The 21,405-nt window shown below is 45.4% G+C and overlaps 1 protein-coding gene across 2 annotated transcripts in view; it reads left to right on the forward strand.

Annotated features, from left to right (window-relative positions):
* GMPPA (GDP-mannose pyrophosphorylase A) overlaps positions 1-10,133 on the forward strand; it is a 30,010-nt gene extending 19,877 nt beyond the window's left edge. For both annotated transcript variants that reach the window (XM_088472331.1, XM_088472330.1), the window contains exons 11-13: positions 5,458-5,550; positions 5,804-5,972; positions 9,650-10,133. In XM_088472331.1, the coding sequence (XP_088328457.1) occupies positions 5,458-5,550; positions 5,804-5,972; positions 9,650-9,750 (363 nt within the window). In that variant the 3' untranslated portion in view covers positions 9,751-10,133. The remainder of the gene's footprint in view (positions 1-5,457; positions 5,551-5,803; positions 5,973-9,649) is intronic.
* Positions 10,134-21,405: the final 11,272 nt, after the last annotated feature.

The raw sequence follows: 21,405 nt of genomic DNA on the forward strand, positions 1-21,405 counted from the left end.
CATGGCCGGATTCAAGGGGAGCAGGTAAGCAGCGGGGTACCTGCTGAGCACATGGTCCACAGTCCTCAGACAGGGGGCTCCCTGGGGACTGGCTGCAGCGTGGAGCCAGGTACTAACCTGCGCTTCCACTACCCCCCTGGGACAGTGGGCCTCAGCTGAGCGGCAAGCGCTGCGGCGTCCCAGGGGTTAATTGTATGCCAGGGAAGCTCGCCTTCCCTGTATACAGCCGGCGCCTTCCCCGCTGCACACAGCCCTCTCTGCGTTGACGATTGGTCCTGTGGCAGCGCTCCTCCCCCAGGCCGGCCTCCTCTCTGCTCCTCGGTGGCCATCTTTGTATGGTGAACGCTGCTGGAGCTGCTGATCGGTGGCATCGCGGTCTGGGTCCCCCGGCATACCTCTCCTCCGTTGACTACAGGTCTGTGTATGCAGCGCTGTGTCCTACCAGACTCTGTGTCTGTGTAGTTGAAAAACAGCGCTGATAGTGCAGGGATTGATTTCTTCTGCATAGTATGTGACTTCTGCTAGCGTCTGCTGCCTGTACTTTCACTTTCTACTGTCAGCCATTTTACTGTCCTTGCTCTTACTCTGCTAAAGCCCTTGCGGTGCGGTGATTGCAGGGTGGTTCTCCCACTATACTAACGAGCATTAGTGAGGGGGGTCACATACTTACCATCATGTCTGAGAGTGAATTTCCTCTCCAGCTTATGTGTACTAAGTGCAATGTATGATGGGGAGATTCTGGATCTATCTGACCAAGAACCTCTCCGTACTAAAGAGTCGGACGCTCAGTCAAAGGTTTATATTCCTGGCCTTATTCGGGCAGTCCGCACGGCTTTATTTATTGAGGATGACGATCCTCCGGTGTCAAAGTCCAAATATGCCTTTTTCAAGGATATTAAGGGTGACGCCACAGTGTTTCCTCTTTCGGGTCAGTTAGTAGACCATTTAGAGGAGGCGTGGAAACACCCTGGTAAACGGTATCAGCCTCAGAGGCGCTTAGCCGTGGCTTATCCGTTTGCGGACAATTATTTTTCTAAGTGGGAATCCCCTCCACAGGTGGATTCTCATGTGACACGCCTAGTCCGAAGTGCCACCTTGCCCATGCCCTCCATGTCCTCCTTGAAGGATGCTACGGACCGCAAGGTGGAAATCTGTCTAAAGTCCATTTATTCCCTTGCGGGGGGGGGGGGGGGGCATCCAGACCGGCTATGGCCGTATGTTGGGTAGCCAGAGCTATGGAGCGCTGGGCTGATAGTTTGGAGGCGTCTTTGGATTCCGACTGTTCGGCTGAACAGGCAGAGTTGGTGGCAATCTCCGGGATTCGGCCACTTACATCAATGAAGCGGCCTTGGGTATCAGTATCCTCACCTCTAGGATTTCTTCGGCAGCTGTTGCTGCTCGTCGCACCTTATGGTTGCGATCTTGGAAAGCGGACACTGATTCCAAAAAGGGCTTAGAAGCTTTGCCTTTTAATGGAGAAGTCCTATTTGGTCCGGATCTGGACAAAATTGTAGCTACGCTGGCAGCAGCCAAATCTGCATGTCTCCCGTCTGCTGCGGTCCCTTCAAGTTCTGGCATGTCGTCCTTTCGGCCTTACAGAGCCCAGGGTAGGCCTAAAGCACAGTCTTTTCCCCGTCAGGCTGGGCCCAAGAAATCGGCCAAGCCCAGGAAACAGGCCTGGAGTACAAGACGTCCGGCCCCTAAGTCAGATGACAAACCTGCGGCCTGGCGGTCCGGGCCTCCCTTTGGGGGATCCCAAAGTGGGAGGCCGCCTGCTTCAGTTCGTCCAGTGTTGGTCGATAACCACGACTGAAAATGGGGTCCACAAGGTGGTTTCTCACGGGTATGCCCTTTCGGCACAGGCCCCCATCCCGGTTCTTCCCCACAGGCCTTCCATTAGACCAGAACAAAGCCTTGGAACTGTGGAAGGTTTTGCACACTATGCTCCAGGCTGGAGTTATAGTGCCTGTTCCATTGTCCCAGAGGGGCCAGGGTTTCTATTCCAATCTATTTTTTGTGCAGAAACCCAATGGGTCGTACCGTCCTATACTCAACCTCAAGGCCCTCAACAAGTCCTTGAGGGTGCCTCGGTTTCGGATGGAGACCCTACGGTCCATCATTCTGGCGCTGGAACCTGGGGATTACATGGTGTCACTGGACATCCAGGACGCTTACGTGCATGTCCCTATTCTTTTGCGCCATCAGCTGTTCCTCAGGTTTGCAATCCGCAACGATCACTTCCAGTTCCTGGAGCTACCTTTTGGCCTGGCGACAGCACCACGAGTGTTCACCAAGGTCATGGCGGCACACCTGCGGATGCATGGAGTCCGCATGTTACCTTATCTGGACGACCTTCTGTTGGTGGCAGGGTCTCCAGAGCTCCTTCTACGCCATTTGGACCTGACGATTGCAGTGCTGCAACGTCACGGCTGGTTGATAAACTGGCAAAAGTCCACCCTGATCCCGTCGCAGAGGATTCTGCACCTCGGGGCCTTGTTGGACTCCAGGCAGCAGCGGATCTTTGTGACGGTGGAAAAGATCTCTGCTTTGCAGTTGAGGGTGCGCAGTTGTCTACAGTGTCGCAGAGTGTCTCTGCACTCGGCGATGAGGTTGCTGGGCTCTATGGTGTAAGTATTCGACATGGTGGAATATGCCCAGTTTCACTCCAGACCTCTGCAGCAATTGATCCTGTCCAAATGGAATGGATGGCCTCAGAGTCTAAAGTTCTAGATTATGGTGCTCACTCCGAAGGTTCGCCTGTCTCTAGCCTAGTGGTTGCAGACGACCCACCTCAACAGGGGTCGCCCATTTTGGGTGGCGAACTGGGTCCTGTTAACAACGGACGCCAGTCTTCGGGGCTGGGGAGCTGTCACGGGTCCACACTTGTTCCAGGGCAGGTGGCAGAAAAGGAGCTTCCAATAAACATCTTGGAAATCCGCGCGGTGTTCAATGCTCTCCAGCAGGCACATCGGGTTCTCCAAGGTCACCCCGTGCAGGTCCAGTCGGACAACGCCACCACCATGGCCTACATAAATCGACAGGGAGGAACCCGAAGTCGGGCGGCACTCGCAGAGGTGTCCCGCATCCTGGTCTGGACAGAGCGCAATCTCCCGGCTATATCAGCAGTATTCATCCACGGGAGTCCTCAACTGGGAAGCGGATTTTCTCAGTCGGCAGGACGTACATCTGGGAGAATGGTCTTTGCACCAGGACGTCTTTCAACTTCTGGTGGACAGGTGGGGTCTTCCAGAGATAGACCTCATGGCGTCACGGCACAACAACAAGTTGCCGGTGTACGGGTCTCGAACAAGAGACGAAAAGGCGTCTCTGGTGGATGCTCTGTCCGTCCAGTGGACGTTCCAGTTTGCCTATATCTTTCCTCCGTTTTCCCTTCTTCCGCGGGTAATCCGGAAATTCAAACAGGAAGGGGGTACACTCCTGTTGATAGCTCCCGAGTGACCCAGACGGCACTGGTTCTCGGACCTCCAGAGTCTGTCTGTGGACATTCCTCTGCAGTTGCCACTGCGACCGGACCTGCTATCCCAGGGTCCTTGTCTTCACCCGGGCCTGGCTCGGCTGTCTTTGACGGCGTGGCTGTTGAGACGGCCATGTTAAGGTCCAGGGGGTTTTCCAGCTCTGTAGTGCAAACCATGCTAAGAGTTCAGAAGCCATCCTCTGCAAGGATATACCATCGTGTGTGGCATACGTTCTTCCAGTGGTGTCGGCCGAGAGGTTATGCCCCTCAGGAGTTCCGTCTGTCTAGAGTGTTGGCTTTCCTACAGGCGGGGCTAGACCATGGGCTTCGCCTTGCTTCCCTGAAAGTGCAGGTGTCTGCCCTGTCAGTCTGGTTCCATCGTAGGATTGCTGCGCTCCCTGATGTGCGCACCTTTATGCAAGGTGTTCTTCGCATTCAGCCACCTTTTGTTCCACCGGTGGCTCCTTGGGATTTGGCTGTGGTCCTGAGAGCTCTCCAAGGACCGCCATTTGAACCACTGGGCTCAGTGGACCTTAAATGGCTTACAGCTAAAACAATATTCCTTCTGGCCATTGTTTCGGCCAGACGTGTTTCTGACTTAGGGGCTCTCCTGTAGACCCCCTTTTCTGATTTTTCATAGGAACAGGCACTCGTCCTGGTTTCCTTCCCAAAGTTGTTTCAAGTTTCCACATCAAAGAGGAAATCGTTGTGCTGGCTTTTAACTCACCTGATCTTTCAGTGGGTGAGGCCACTTTGGACGTTGTGCGGGCCTAAAGGATTTATGTTGACCGCACTTCTTCTTTTAGGAAGTCGGACGCCTTGTTTGTCCTCTATGGCTTCCGTAAAAAGGGTTGGCCTGCTTCAAAGCAAACTTTGGCAGGTTGGATTCGTATGGCTATTTCAGAAGCTTATCTTCATGAAGGCCTTCCGGTTCCTTCCTCTGTGAGGGCACATTCCACTAGGTCTGTGGGTCCTTCGTGGGCAGCTCGACGTAGTGCATCTGCAGTCCAGATCTGCAAGGCTGCCACGTGGTCCTCTGTCCATAACTTTGTGAGGTATTACGCTTTTGACACCTTTGCCTCTCAGGATGCTTCCTTCGGGCGACGGATTCTCCTTTCAGCACAGGAGCATCCCCACCCTTAAAGGATACTGCTTTGGGACATCCCCAAGGTATCCTGTGGATACCCTATGGACCCTGATGTAGAAAATATGAGATATGGTAAGAACTTACCTTTGTTATCTCTATTTCTATGAAGTCCATAGGGTTCCACAGAACTCCCGCCCTGTCGCACCTGTGCTGCAGATGGGCTTTACTCTGGTCACTGTTTTTTTTTTTCTCCGTCTCCCTCTGGTGAGAATGTGATTCTTGTGCGTGTCCAGATCTTTCTTCTCTCTCTTCCTTCTCCTCCTCCGGCCTATGGCTTGGTACGTAACTGAGATGTCTTGGCTCGGGGGCGGGGTATAGGAGGGGGACCCTAGTGCATCCTGGGAGGCTGAAAACTTAACTCTATGGTGCCCGATGTCTGACTTCATCACCTATACCCCAAGGTATCCTGTGGAACCCTATGGACTTCGTAGAAATAGAGATAACAAAGGTAAGTTCTTACCATATCTCATATCATAATGACTTTATAGGAGCCTACATTTCCACATCATAACCTCATTTCCCTTTATATTGGAGACCCCCCCCCCCCCCCCTTTCACAGGTGTGTGGTATTGGGGTTGGCAAGTTCTACTATATGATTCTGGGGGAAAAGTTCTCCTGTTTATTTTACATAAGAGGCATGATTTATTCCTAGTGGATAGTTCATTTATACTTGTCATGATAAAGCAATTTTTATATTACGAGATTCTCTTTTTATAAAGCCTCAAGTATCTTGATCCAAACTTCACGTTAGTGTACAGTAACCCAATGATCTGCTGTTCAACTGCATACTCTATAATAGCTGTATGAATCCTGCATTTCTGTCAATGGTTTCCAGGTGGGCCCTAATGTCTCTATCGGAATGGGAGTGACGATTGGAGCTGGAGTACGAGTGCGAGAGTCCATTATTCTACATGGTGCAGTGCTACAGGTAAGAATATGACCTGCGTGAAAGTCTGACTCTAATGTAAAAGTGATATGAAATGACTGAAATAATAACTGTAATATAGAAGTGATATTAATGTTTGAATAAACTCCCTGAAGTGATATCTCCATAAACAGTGTGATGGTTATTAAAGTCATCTTGCATATGTTTACTGACCTCCTCTGTGACTTATATCTTTATAATTTACAGCTGTGGGTATTTTACCCAAATATAATCTACATTTCTGCTCAATGTCCAGGATCACAGCTGTGTCCTAAACACCATTGTTGGCTGGGACAGCAGCATTGGACGGTGGGCTCGAGTGGAAGGGACACCCAGCGATCCCAATCCTAATGACCCTTATGCCAAAATGGACAGTGAAACCCTGTTCCGTGAAGGGAAACTGACTCCATCCATAACAATTTTGGGTAAGTAACTGAGACTTTTTTGCATGAAGATGGACAGCTGAATATTTAAAATATATAGTTAGAAAATTGCTGGGTCCTTTAAATGAACGCAACAGCATTTAGAGTACAATGAAACACAATCGTCTATACTACGCTCCTAAGCTTTGGAGCTTTTGCTTGAATTCCACTGTTTGGGTTCCATCGTGGAAGTTATTTTCTATTATAACTGTTACCCAGCTTTCAGAGAACTAAATCTCCTTCGATACTCCATCCCTTACAGTGGGTAAAGCTCCATTCCAGATAGGTATAGACAGACAATTCAAAATCACACCACTTGTTGGTATATAATGTATCTCCTCCTCTTCCTCAGCATCTTTTCCTGTCTAGTTAAAGCAGGAAGAAAGCATTTTATTTTTTTGTATTGGGTGAAGGTGCAGGGCATTACTTCTCTCTAAAGGTCTCGAGAATGCATCATTTAATCCTGCTGAACCATGGAGGACCTGGCTACCCCAACGCTCCAGGCTGCTATCTTCAGAAGCAGAGCTGGTAGTAAAAAGAATTAAAAATCTTCCACATTCAGGAGTGTATTCTGTGCATGCTCAGCCTCTCAGCACCAAGACTGAACTGCTCTCATAGTTATGCTTCCTGAATATAGGATTTGCAGCACTGATAGGAATGTAAAAATATATACATTTATCTATTTTGCAAGGAATATCCAAAAATAAACTCAGTCAGACAATGTCATGGCAGTGGTATGCTACCAACAGGGAGGCATCAAGAACCCCTTTGCATTAAGGTGAAACAGCAAAATAATAACAATCTCTGCAGTGTTCATACCAGGTATGGTGCATTGGAAAGAGTATTTGCACAGCAGGCACACCTTACAACCAGATGTCAACATTATGGCATCTCTGTTGAACCACAAGATGAAATGCTTCTGCTCATGGGTAAAGGATTTGAAGGATTTTTAGTAATGCTATCGGGGACACTACCCCGAATCTGGGGATGCCTGCAGCCCTTCTGCCGACAGTCAGCCATCCCCTGCCATAAGACACCTCCAGTGGTGGGTATCCAGCCACTGAAGGAGAAGGTCCTTTGGACAGCTGCCATCCATTTGTGCTTAGCCCTGGGGGGGGGGGGGTTCCCTCCTTGGACTTGGCACACCCACCAGAACAGACACGGGTGATTTTGAGGAAGCAGCAGCAACTTCTCCTCCAAGTCAGCTGGGAAGTAGGGAAGAGCCCACACCAAATAAAACATCTCAAACCACCTTTCACTACGTATTTTGCACCCCGCATCCACCTGGGATTTTGTTTTCTGTGCCCAGTAAGGACCGTTCAACCAGGGTTCAGCCTGGAAGAGGGATAGTGGCAAAGTGTCTTGTGCCCAGTCCAGGATGACAGGATGATTGACCTGTGCATGTGTGGGAGGCAGATGAGCAGTGCCCCCCTCCCCCCCCCCCCCCCCCCCCTCTCTCTCCTGCAAAAGCTCTTTCCCTGAGGTGGCAGAGTCAGCATGGGCCACTTCTATTACCAAGGCTTTTATGGAGCTCGGATAGGTTGCTAAACGCTGTTACTCCCTCCTCAGTTCCCTATACTGACATTATGGTAACACAAGACTCCCTTCAGCCTACACTTTGTCTGCAACTGACATCTTTATGGGGTCCCTGTGCATGATTCTTTGGGGACTCCTGTAACTGTTCTCTTACTTGGAGGGGGTTTTGCCTTCCACCAATGATTTAAATTTGAAGCCGTTACTTCCTGCATGTCCATAGCAGTGGAGGGAGTCAGATTTTGACTTGTCCCACAAGAGGAGATGACAAAAGTCTCTATCAGAACATAGGAGTAGTGGGTCCAGTGATTGCTGTCATGAACATTTTGGATATCGGGGACAGCAAGGAATCGGAGATTCCAGATAATTTGCTATTTAAGTGGAGTAACAGTTCCCCATCCTATGCTCAGTTGAAGGACCTGCTAGCTGAAGCTAAATGCAGTATCTCTAGCCATTCCCTAGTGAAGTGAAGACAAAATGAGATTAGTTGCCTAAGATGGATGCTTCCATAGCTCTACTCTAGAAAACCACCACCATTCCAATTCCGAACACTGCTATGGGACAGCAAGGATATAAATATTGAGGCCTCCCTGAATTTGGTTTACACAGCAGCAAGAGCTATTCTTAGACCCAGCTTAGCTTTGAGTCAATGAGGCTGTGGAGGGGCGGTCAGAACTATTAGCTAAGACCCTAGTTTCTGTTAGACCAGATTTGTATGATAGTATCTGTGGAAAGCTGCCATTGATATGAGACTACTTGGAGCCATGGCTTCAGGGCTATCTTTGTACTTGGGATCTGGAAGCTGACTCTATGAAGGCTCTAGAATCCCTTCCATGTTTTGGAGAAGTAATTTTTGATCCTGAGCTAAAATTATAAGTGTACATTAAAAGTGTACAGATTTATTTCAGTGCTAAATTCATGATTTTCTTTTATGCCCGTTTTTGAATCTTTGAAGGCCTCTGATCAGTTTCCACCAAATTGGTGGGTGCATAGTGGGTGGCTTGACACGGCCCTCAACTGAGTACTTGTCAGGTTGCAACCTGGTCTTCAGTGCACCAAATTTTACAGATTTAATAGATTTGCATCCAGTGTTGCACACTGTGACTTCTAATCATACCCTCACCTTAGGGACAGCTCTGGTACATCCCCATGGTATTATTCTCCAATGGTGCTCAATGTTAAATCCTTTTCTCACTTTCCATTTCTGTTTGGGGGACACTGGATGCCCTCCCCTTATTCTGTTTGTGTCCTGTTCTTTTTCTGTTATCCTCATTAGGATTGTTCTCTTTGGAGAATGTGGTTTTCTTTCTCTACCTCTTGTTCTGTACTCATTGCCTGTCCTTTGTTAGACAAAACTGAGGTCTCCCAGCTTTGAAAGTCCTTTTGTTAGTACAAAATTGTTTTTGTCTAGGTAAAAAAAGAGGGCATGTGTTTCTCTGTAATACATTTAAGCAGAATATTGCTTATTTAGATTGTTCAATAATTCTGCAGGTTTATATAGGGGAAGGTAAACCTGCTTCTGAAAATATGAGAGCACATTGTAGCAGATTGGCGAGTGCCTATTTGGTAAACTGGCATGGAGCTTCAGTAGCATCATCCTGTTCCTCTGTCCAAATATTTATTACGTTTTACAGATTCAAAGATGCTAGTTTTAGACATAAGTGCACTGCAACTTCTGAGCGTACCCATCAGTTGGGACAGCCTTGGGAGGTTAGGGCTCCAAGGCTCTTGAAGAGGATGAAAGAAAAATCAGGATTGGTTTAACCATCTACAATGCATGGACATCTAAGTTTTATCTACATATTTTTTTATTTTTGTGTGTAATTGGGATTATTAGTTTAACTGCCGAAGTCTTTGTTTTGTGCTGAAATTATACCAACTACTGCACGCCACTGTGTTTTTCTGCAGCGCGTGGCACTTTTAAGCATTGAAGCCCCAATCACTGCAGTCTGCGCTTCCCAATGTGTGTGTGTGTGTGTGTGTGTGTGTGTATATATATATATATATATATAGATATATATAAAACAGAAAGCAATTGCTTGCATAATATTAAAGTGTGTTTGTGAATTGCAATTACAGAAATGAATAAATGCCTTCCATAAATTTTAAGAAAAATCTAAACTAAATCTTATGAACTATTTTACCAGGATGTAACGTCTCAATCCCAGCAGAGGTGGTAATATTAAACTCCATCGTCCTCCCACACAAAGAGCTGAGTCGCAGCTTCAAGAATCAGATTATCTTGTAGTTTGGGGAGATCCAGTATCGTGCTTGAGGCTGGAAATCAGTCTGTGTTCCGGGTCTGAACAAGAAATGTCCCAGCAATGCGACCTTTGAAGCAACCATACTGAAAACTGGGATTTGTGCTGCATGACATGGAGTAGTCAAGAGATCGGAGAGGTTTTCTGCTTCCAGACATAGGGCCTTGGAACCTGGTACGAACATGACTGCTGAAGGCGACTGCAGCTGAGACACTACGGAACACTAGAAGCTATTCACTGTATACATTTTAACCCCAGGGTGTTACTTCAATTGTAATTAAATCACATACAGTATACAGAACATTCTTAAAGCTGCAGGCCAGGTCATTCAGCTCACATTCAGGAGTTTATTAAAGATTATGTTTGAAGATGTCTTGTACTCTTTCCTGACCTTTGCTTCTTTAACGATAAGACTTTTTCACCGCACTATACCCAATAGATGGTAACATAGCCAGTTTTGAAAGAGCATTCATGCTGATCCAGTAAAAGGAAATAGTGTAGCACAATCTCTAAAACGTGAAGTGATTCGGTTACAGTTGGCCACAAGTCCAGGGCTATTCTTCAACTATCAGAACTACCAGGGGTAAAAAACTGCGGCTATACGCTTTCCAGAGGGAGAAAGAGGAAGCCAGCTTTCAAAGTGTTAGAAGAGGTCATCAGCCTGAATCTGCAGGCAGTGCAGCAGAATTCAATTAGAGCTAAACTTGTAGAAGAAACAAGTAGTATCCTGTACAGCTGAAAGATGTGTTTTTATTTTAACTTTTAGGTCAATATAAAAATTGAACTTACCATTTTTAAATGTTATCAACAATACCTAATTGCAAGCAATCCTCAGATTCCCTCAGTAGGGTGAATTAGTGAAAGTTGTGCCTGTTTGTTGCATCACAGGAAGAAACCAGATCTAATAGTAACTTCTTTTATTTGCTCAATGTATCCTTATGAAAGTTGTTTCAAACTCATATACCCCAGGAATGTATAATTTCATTTGGACTGTTATCTGTTCTTTTATCCAGTATTACAGGTCTAGCAGTGGGTGGATTAGCTCAGTTAACCAATTGAGACATCCCCCCTTATCTGTCCACAAGAGTCAGCATGGATGTTACCTAGGTTGTGTTTGTGGCCCCCCTCTCGGCAGGAGCACATTTGTCTAGCACCAATACCAAGTCAAATTTGGTTATAGGAGCTTAGCCAGATCACAATAGGCAACGCTTCATCTATGTTAAATAGGACGCTTCCAGTGCTCACACATGGACTCAGAGGAATAGCAGCCCAACACAAAGAGATCCTCCCTGAGACACCGACAGAGGGCCTGATTCAGACCCAGTCGCAAGCGCTGAGTGCTCGCAACCGGGTCGACGGTGGCCCAGAGCGCATGCGCAAGTCGGAATCGGCTTCTTCGTGCTCATGCGCGAGACCCTGATAGCGACGGGCAATCCGTCGCTCCGGGTTTCGTACCAAAGGGGGCGTGCTGTCGATGTTGAGTGACAGCACGCCCCCTTTGGTGGGCTGGCCGGGTGAGTGGCTGACCAAACGGAGGCGTTCCCATGAGAACGCCTCCATTTAGGGGCGGCCCCACTGACATCACGAGTGATATCAGTGGGAGAGATTTCGGCTCTGTTAGAGCCGAAATCTCTCTGGGGCTTGCGGCAACGAGACCCTACCACAAGGGTCTCGTCACAAGCCCGATGGTTGCGATGGTCTTGACCATCGCAACCATCTTCCTGGCTCGCTATAGCTGTGGGTGGTCACCCACAGCTATGCGAGCGGCCAGGAGGCCGTTCTAAAAAAAAAAAAATAGCCCGGCCCTGATTCAGAGCGAGCGCTCTGTCAGAGCATCCTGCTCTGAATCAGGGCCAGGGGCCCCTACGAGAGCACTGTGTAAATGCAGTCATGATGCTATACTACAATAATTAATGACACACATGACCATGGCTTATAGTGGCTCCTCCAGGATTTTGGCACTTTAAAATATTCAATATTTTGCTCCTCTTCACTGCAGGGAACTATTTTTTCTTTTGAATGCCCATAGTGGCATTAAATTTACCTAAAGCTTAGGTTTTGGTCCATTCGCCAGTAAAGAGCCAAATGTATGAAGGGAAATAGACTTAGGGGCAGACTTACTAAATATCAAAGCCGCAGATGATCAGCATCATTTTCCGATGTGTTTCAAATGGCAATAGTAATTCATGCTAAATCAAATTTGCTTAGCATTAATTACTATTGCCATTTGAAAAACATTGATCAAAGCCGCCAATTAGTAAATCTGCCCCTTGGTTGGCAAAGAAACCAATGATCAAACCCTCATAAATACAGTATTTGACAGGACAGGCAATCTGTCCTCTTGTTTCAGGGGGAGCTCATCTATTGTTCTACCAGGATTAGTCCAACTCTGCTTCCTGACTGAGCACAGTTATGGATAAGTGTTCTACAACTGATCTTCTCCAGAACTTCATCCAGACCAGATATTGCCGTGGATCAGATAAGGTGTTAGGCCCTTTGAGAACCATTCACTTGTTATTAATATAGCTTTTTGTTTTTATTTTACAATATCTTCATATATTGTATTCAATATCTATGGTTGACTTCAATGTAAATTTACAATTTATTTTATTAATATTCCATTTTTGATATCCAACTATTCACTGTCAGATTTAAAACTCATATGGATTATATATCCTAATGATACGTAACATGATCCTCTAGTCCCGTGGTTCTCAACCTCAATCTTCATTATTAACCGGTCATATTTTAGGGATTTCCATCTGTGGAGGCATGTGGCATAATTACCGACCCAGCAAAATAGATGAACTCACCTGTGCATGATTAAAGAAATCCACAAAACATGACCTGCTGGTGGTACTTGAGGACTGGAGTTGAGAATCCCTGCTCTAGTCTAAAGCAAGATCATTAAAGATCCAATTTTCACTGTACCACAACAAAGGACATTGGGGTCTTACTATAAATGAATGTCCAATAGCATATGGGTGAGTACCATCCACAAAGAATTAATTAATTTGGGTCTATCTGACAATACAGTAGAGACAATGTTTTTCTCATTTGTAATCCTTTCTGAGTATGTTAAAGAAGAACACAAACTACACAAGAAGCACCAGGACACTTCGTTGCCCATTGCAGCCACAGTCATGTAACTGTAAAATTACCCAAAGCCTGATTACATCTATACACTAAAGTGGCAAAAGTTATGAGAAGGCAGCATGTAAAGTTAATGGTAGGTGGTGTCACTGTACTGTGACGTCTTGACAGGGCTAGAGGGGGTCCTACTCAATATTAGGCATCTATCCCATGCCATCTATCTCGCCAAAGCCAGACTAGTGAGATTCCAGTATTGGAATGGATCTGGAATGGTAAGGGAAATGAGCAGGAAATGCCAGGGATGAGCCACTGACAGCCTGCGGAGAACCACCTACCATGCCCTGCGATAACCAACATGGCCAATCCACCAACCAGCCTTAGCTTGCGAAGTACTGTCGATATCTAGGACACTGATGGAAGGATGTACATGATGTGAAAAGTCCAGGAGACCAGGGGCCTGATTCAGAGACATATGCTAACCCGATGGTTAGCGCACATCTCCAATGTTTGGAGGACTGCGCATGATTGACAGGCTGGGAGGCGGAGCGGGTGAATTCCCAGGCAGTGTTCCCGGAAACGAGGGCATGTCGCCCCCGTTTTCTGGGAGGGACGAGGCCAGGGTCTGCGTGGGTGCATGCAGACTTCCTGGCCTCACAAGCTGCCGGGACCTGGCCAGGCTGCGGGAAACTTTAGCTCCCGCAGCCTGGCCAATGGAACATTGACAACAATCTTAACTTTTTCGATGGTGACCACAGGCTGCATCTGCATTTACATTTTAAATGGACGGAATTGCACAGCCGCTTGTGTGCGGTTTGCAATTCTGTCCATCTCTGAATCAGGCCCTATTAAGGCATTCACCAGAAGAACCTCAGGATCCCACCTCCTGGAGCAGTACCTGTCCACCCTGTAGGTCAGGTAGTAATCAACAACTTGGTTGTTTTCCCATATATTTATTATCTTTGGTAAAGGGCAGTAGGATGTCTGGAAATCTGTAGCTCTCCAGTAAAGCAAGCCCATTTTGTACTCTCAATGAGGAGAAGATGGAGTTCTGTAGAGCCGCACAGTACTCTCACACAATCTCTAACACCCCAACTACACTCTGTATAGATTGTGATAAACCCAGAACACAGGGAGGCCCCACAGCAAGAGTCTGAGGGATAGTCTGTGGCACAGAAACAAATGGTGAAGCCTGATCACCAGAGTTCATCCATGCCAGAAAATTACAAGATTGGCCTACAGACCTAGAGGACTGCAGAGGCTGCACTGTCTGACAAGTAGTAAGGTTCTAACCCAACTCAGCTCGGTATGATTTACCGCTGGACGCATGTTCAAAGACCGGCACCAGTGAAGATCCCGACTGTGCTAAAGGTAAGTACTAACTAAACTAACCCCCCTAACCCTCCTTTAGGGGTGCCTAACCCTAACCCCCCTCTAAGTGTCTTTAACCTAACCGTCCCGGAGGGGTGTCTAACCCTAACCTCCCCCAGGGGTGCCTTCCCCTAGCCTAACCTTAAGTCCCCCAGTCCCCCCCGGGAAACCCTAACCTAAACGTGCGCGGCAGTCCGTGCCCATCTTACCTTCGATCGGGAGGCCGGGCTTCGGGCTCCCAGAGTAGGTAAAATGACAGACATCAGGATTTCAATGCCTGTCATTAGACCCTTGCCGGGATTTGACCGCCGGGATACCAATGGTCGACATTTAGACTGTCAGCATCCCGACTGCATATCCTCGGCTCATCCCATTGCCTGGTCAAAGTACCTGAGTGCCTCCCACCCCTCTCCATCTGCTGGCCTGGGATGCAATTATATTTTGTAATATTTAAAAAAAAATATATATATATATATATATATATATATATATATACACACATATAGAGAGAGAGAATATAAATATAATATAATTAGGAGTCTACAGTAATTTAACATCCCTCTTCATTAAGGATGGAGCATATAAGGACAATTACAGTACACTGTGTTGCAAAAAAAATCAAGCCAAGAGATGTTATTCATTATATATAACAATAAAATGGCATATAAAATATATCACACACACACAGTGTACTGTCAATTAACAAAATGCAAAGTGAATGAACAGGAGGGAAATCTAACTCAAATCAATATTTGGTGTGACCACCTTTTGCCTTAAAAACAGTATCAATGCTTCAATTCTTCTAGGTACACTTGCACACAGTTTTTGAAGGAACTCGGCAGGGAGGTTATTCCAAACATCTTGGAGAACTAACCACAGATGTTCTGTGGATGTAGGCTTGCTCCAATCCTTCTCTCTCTTCATGTAATCCCAGACAGACTCGATGATGCTAAGATCAGGGCGCTGTGAGGGCCATATCATCACTTTCAGGGAGTTGCGTATGAAATCCTGGCTGTTGGGATGCCGCTTTTCAGAATACCGACAGTGGCATCCCTAACCTAACTCCTACCCTAATCCTAACCCTCCCCAGTGCCTAACCCTAATCTCCCCCCCTAGGGCATAAATCTAACCTCCCCCTCCCCGCACTCTAATCCTAACCCTCCCTCCCCGGTGCCTAACCCTAACCCTCCCCGTAGTGCCTGACCCTAACCATGCTCCCTAACCCTAACCTCCACCTAACACCCCGATACTTACCTTCGGGATGCCGGCGGTGGGATACTGGTGTCGGTATTTAGACCGTCGGCATCCCGCACGCCTGGATGCCGACTACATCCCCTTTCAGAACTCCTTGCTCTTCTTTATCCTGAAGATAGTTCTTAATGACATTGGCTGTATGTTTGGGGTCGTTGTTCTGCTGCAGAATAAATTTGGAGCCAGTCAAACGCTTCTCTGATGGTATTGCATGATGGATAAGTACCTGCCTGTATTTCTCAGCATTGAGGACACCATTAATCCTGACCAAATCCCCAACTCCATTTGATGAAATGCAGCCCCAAACTTGCAAGGAACCTCTACTATGCTTCACTGTTGCCTGTAGACACTCATTATTGTACCACTCTCCAGTCCTTTGACGAACAAACTGCCTTCTGTTACAGCCAAATATTTACAATTTTTACTCATCAGTCTAGATCACCTGCTGCCATTTTTCTGCACCCCAATTTTCGTGCATAGTTGAGTCGCTTGGCCTTGTTTCCACGTCGAAGGTATGGCTTTTTGCCACAATTCTTTCATGAAGATCACTTCTGGCCAGACTTCTCCAAACAGTAGATGGGTGTACCTGGGTCCCACTGGTTTCTGCCAGTTTTTAGCGTCTGCATGCCAGGTGAAAACACCCCACACTATTATAACTGTAGTGAAGTATTCTTATAACAGAAAAAAAACAGTACTTTAGAGACCCCAGTTTCACTTTGTATAACAATAGTTAAAAACCTACACCAGAATTAAATAAATTAACCATTAACTATACAACCTACTTAGGTGCAGTCTAACTGGTATCTACCCCTCATAAAATACAAGGATGGTTCAATAAGATAACAATACCTCTCACGCATGTAATGTTTTCTTTTTCATTTGAATTTCCTCCAGGCCACTGCAGGTAGACCACTGCTTCCCCTCATGGCCATTAGACTGTACCTCATATCAGTCATACTGTCCCATAATCAGTTGTAAGATGGTGGGGCTGGTGGAAACATGGTCAAACAGTGAGGTGCGTAGAGTGATCAGATTTCTGCATCTAAAGGGCACATAATTACCTGGAATTCATCGCCAATATGTCCAGGTGTATTGTGATAACGCCAGTCATGGAAACAGGTTTGGTGCACTGCCTTAATAATGGCAGGACAGACGTTCAAAATGAGCAGCGATCTGGCTGGCCAAGCACATCCACCGCAGATGACAATTTGTGCCGCATTGAAGATCTGATTCAGGAGGACAGACGCATTTAAGCTAGTGATATTGCTGACGAACTGAACATCTCAGTGGGTACTGTACACAGCATTGTATATAAGCAACTGGGGTATAGGTAAAAGTGTTCACACTGGGTACTGAAGCAACTCAAAGAAGTTCACAAAACCAGTAGGATGGGATTGTCTCTCGTGCATTTGACGCTGTACTGTGACAGGTGATGAAATGTGGGTGCATCATGTGACACCAGAGACAAAGCAAGCATCCATAACATGGATACATGCATCGTCCCCACCTTCAAAGAAATTTAAAACAACTTCATCAGCAAAGAAGGCATACTTGCCTACATTTTTTATCTCCTTGCAGGGACAACCCGGGGAGGAGAAAGTATGGGATGCGACGGGGGGCGGGGCCTGACACATTGCATCAGTAAGCCCCACCCCCTTCACAGGAAATGGCCGGGATTTACGCAAATTTACATAAGGGGTGGGGCTAAATGACAAGATTAATGCAGAATCGCATCATTAAGCCCCGCCCCCTACACAGGGACCCATGATCACCGCCGAAGTTCTCCCCATTCTGCCCACTTCACTAGGAAGTGGGCAGAAAGCGGGAGAAGTGCCTACCCTTCTGGGGGGTGCGGGTGGTTACCCGAAAAAAATAGTGAGCCTCCCGCGAAAACCGGGAGGGTAGGCATGTATGAAAGAAGGTCATGGCGAAAGTGTTTTGGGACCACTAGGGCGTGTTTCCTGTTGATTACCTTACTGTGATACTGGGAATGCTGTTCGCTATTGTGAACACATGGAACTGGTTGTGGAGGGTAATTCGTCAAAAACGACCTGGGTTGCTTTGAACAAGTGTTGTATTGCTGCACGATAACACCAGACCACATTCGACTAGCCGCACACCTGAGTTATTACGGCACTACCATTGGGAGATACTGGACCATCCTCTCTACAGCTATGACCTGGCACCGAGTGCTTTCCATCTCTTTGGACCATTGAAGAAGCACCTGGGTGGAAGGCGATTCGCAACAGACGGTGAAGTTTAGCAAGCGGTCATGTCCTGGCTTCAGGTGCTTGACACTGATTTCTTCTATGTCGGGATAGATGCCTTGGTGTACCGTTGGAACAAATGTTTAGACAAGAACCTGTTAGTAGCCAGCTCCCTGCAGTACAATGCTGCCTCAACTTGGACCGTCTTAACTAGCCGGCGTTCTCCCTGCCCTCCACCCTGGTGAAATGGAAGCGTTTACTTGACTAACGCATCTCTGTTCACCCCTGCAGTGAACTTCTGAAGCAGCTCAGGGACCCAGACAACTTGCCTGCAGCAACTGTGGTGGGTCCTATGTAGAGGAATCGTTTCTATATTTTATATATTTATACCATGGGTGCCAATCATTGAAGATGAGACTCCAAAAATATAATTTCTTTACTATATTATACTATAATATAAAGATATTATAAATATAAAGTTCAATTAACATACGTTTTATATATATATATATATATATATATATACATATACATACATATACAGGTTGAGTCTCCCATATCCAAAATGCTTGGGACCAGGGGTATTTTGGATATCGGAATATTCCGTATTTTGGAATAATTGTATACCATATTGAAATGTCTTAGGAATAGGGCCCAAATCTAAACACAGAATGCATTTATGATTCATATACACCTTATATACACAGCCTGAAGGTTATTTTATACAATATTTTCAATTATTTTGTGGCTCAAAAAAAGTTTGTGTAGATACATGAAATTCATTTATATGTCATGTACACCTTATATACACAGCCTATAGGTCATTTTATACTTTATTTTTAATAATTTTGTGCCTTAAACCAAGTTTGTGTACATTGAACCATCAAAAATCAAAGGTTTCACTATTTCAGTCATGCTAAAAATATTCCGTATTTCGGAATATTTGGATATGGGAGACTCAACCTGTATATATATATATGCAAAAACATGCATGCGTATGAATTAATGATATTATGATTCCAGTGAGTTCAGATGTGAATTCAAGCTCTGATTTCTGATATTTATTTACAGGCAATTCAAATTATACAGAATGAGATATACACAGTAGTGACATATATACTAGTATATTTATGCTTCCTAAGACATAAAAAACTTAATAAACAATTAACAAACTTAGACAATTAATAACAACATAGATTATATACTTGCAAATATTGTTAGTTACCGTACTTCCTCCTGCACAAACTTTATGTTCTTCTGGACTCTGTGTTACATTGTGCTGACCTCTCTCCTCCTTCAACGTCTCTTTCCCTGTTCTCTCCTCCAACTAACTAAGCTGTACTTCCAGTGCTGTCTTTTATCCCCAAAATCTTTAAATGCAATTTTGCCATGTCCCATTCTGTCCAATGTGGCAGATAATTACAGGTTAGCCAGTGAAACTCCAAGGGGTTGTAAATCATGGCCCAGGTTGGATATTTCTGCTCAAACAACCATGGTTCCATAAAATGTGGTGTTTGTTTATTCATCAAAAGATTTACCTTTGATTATTTGATGTGCTGTTTTGCCTAAGGTGATAGCATCAATAGATGTGACCTCTTGATATTAAGCCTGGACAATGGATGAACTGGTTTTATGATTACACACCTGTGCATACCAGTGCCCATTCCATTATTTATGACATAAACAGGAAAACTTGTTCAAACCGTCCTAACAACAGTGCTAGATTTGGTGTACAGTAATTCCCTATTTGACACATATATACATACAAACACACATGAACTCCTTGCTCCGAAATATATATACTATTCACTATGGTGTAAACCACATTCAATCATTAATGGTATTTAAATTTAAACACTTTCCCTTTCAATCCTAATGTATATTTTAATCCTAATGTTCAAGTATATTTTATTTTACTTATATAATTAATTTCCTACATCACATAAGGTAACAGTCGCCCCCTTGTGGCCATGAGAAATTAATTTTGATTGGCCACACATGAATCTAACGTAATTATTCCCAATACATTTTGAAATATTTCTTCAAACCATACTTTTCCTTCCCTAATCATTATTTTAAACCATAAAGATAATAGTAATAACTAGTATGATGGTTGCATATATTTTTTAAAGTCTTTAACATAGCTAAACTACTCTATTTACCCTATTGTAATTAAATATGACCATTACTGCGGTTTTATTCAGTATTCATGAGGAAAATATTTGATCAGTCATTTAAAATACCATAGCATACAGTAGCTTGATTGTAGATACAATATCCTGTTCTCTATCTGTGCTGATGTCTTTAAGATACATCTTCTGTCCTGTGCCAACAACAATTTTCTACTGTTTGGACTGTCATCTGTGTCTTGCGTGCCATTGGAGACGCGTTACCTTTGCAGTATGAGGCAGTAGAATTCTTTGTGGAAGCTGCCATTTTGCTTGCTGCGCAGAGGGCTGTGTACTTTGAGTGCTGTGGTCCTTATTCATTATTTCCTCTTCACCACAATACTGTAACACTCAGTACCTTCAGTGTCACCTCGGTAATAGTCTTTCGCAGATGTGCATTGTGCGTCCTTTAAGATTATCCAATGATGCAGTTATGACAAGTGTCCATATGATAGTCTTTTAAGGTTTTGGTGTTGAATAGAGAGCAGGTATATATATGAAACAAAGGCCCTCATTCAGAGCCGTACGCTCTGAGCAGAGCGCACGCTCTGAATGAGGGCCGCCCTCCCTAAAAATGGAGCGTCCTCCCGGACGCTGGTATAGCTGTGGGTCACCACCCACAGCCTATACGAGCGTGCATTTTGATGGCCGCGATGGTCGTGACCATCGCGACCATCGAAACTGCGAGCCGGAGCCTACGGTTGAGGTTTTCAACTGCAAGCTCCGGAGTGATTTTGGCTCTATCAGAGCCAAAATCACTCCCACTGACATCACTAGTGATGTCAGTGGGCCGGCCTCTGACGGGAGGCGTTCCCGTGGGAACGCCCCCGTAAGGGAGGCACGCCCCCAGCACGCCCACCAAAGGGGGCGTGCTGTCAATCAACATCGACAGCACGCCCCCTTTGATCAGACACAACGAGCGAAGGACTTTCCTTCGCTCGTCGCGTCTGGCGCATGCGCACGACGGAGCTCCCTCCGTCGCGCGCATGCTCAGTGCAGAACATCGACCCACTTGCGAGCGGACAGCCGCTCGCGAGTGGGTCTGAATCAGGCCCAAAGTCTCTTCTCCTTTCTTGGTTGTAAATAATCCATCTCAATTTTCTTTGGCCAATGGCATTCCAAATGACTGGGGTAGATAATGTCTACCATATTGTATTTATTCTATATAATTTTCCTCACTGAATAAACTTCCATACCGTAAGGTCACATTCTTACAATGTTCCTATGTAATATCTATTTTCTAACTTAAAACTAAAATAAGGTGTGACTACTTTTATTATTCTTTATTTTAAAACTAAAATAACCCTACACCAGAAAAACCCTATTCAATGGCTTTCTATATTTAACCTACAATAAGTATAGCAATACTATTTTTGGAATGCTTTGATGTGTTTATCATAACATCCTATCAATAAAATAAATGACTATATATATATGCTCCATACAGGCATTAAATATCTTGGCTTTTAGGTATGTGTAACCCCATTCACCATTGCCATATGCCGCAATGTGCATATGATTACAATTACCCTTTTTGTGCTAAAATTAAATTCTC

Source organism: Taudactylus pleione, unplaced genomic scaffold (genome assembly GCF_031769625.1).
Source record: "Taudactylus pleione unplaced genomic scaffold, aTauple2 ptg000122l, whole genome shotgun sequence".
Taxonomy (NCBI): Eukaryota; Metazoa; Chordata; class Amphibia; order Anura; family Myobatrachidae; genus Taudactylus; species Taudactylus pleione.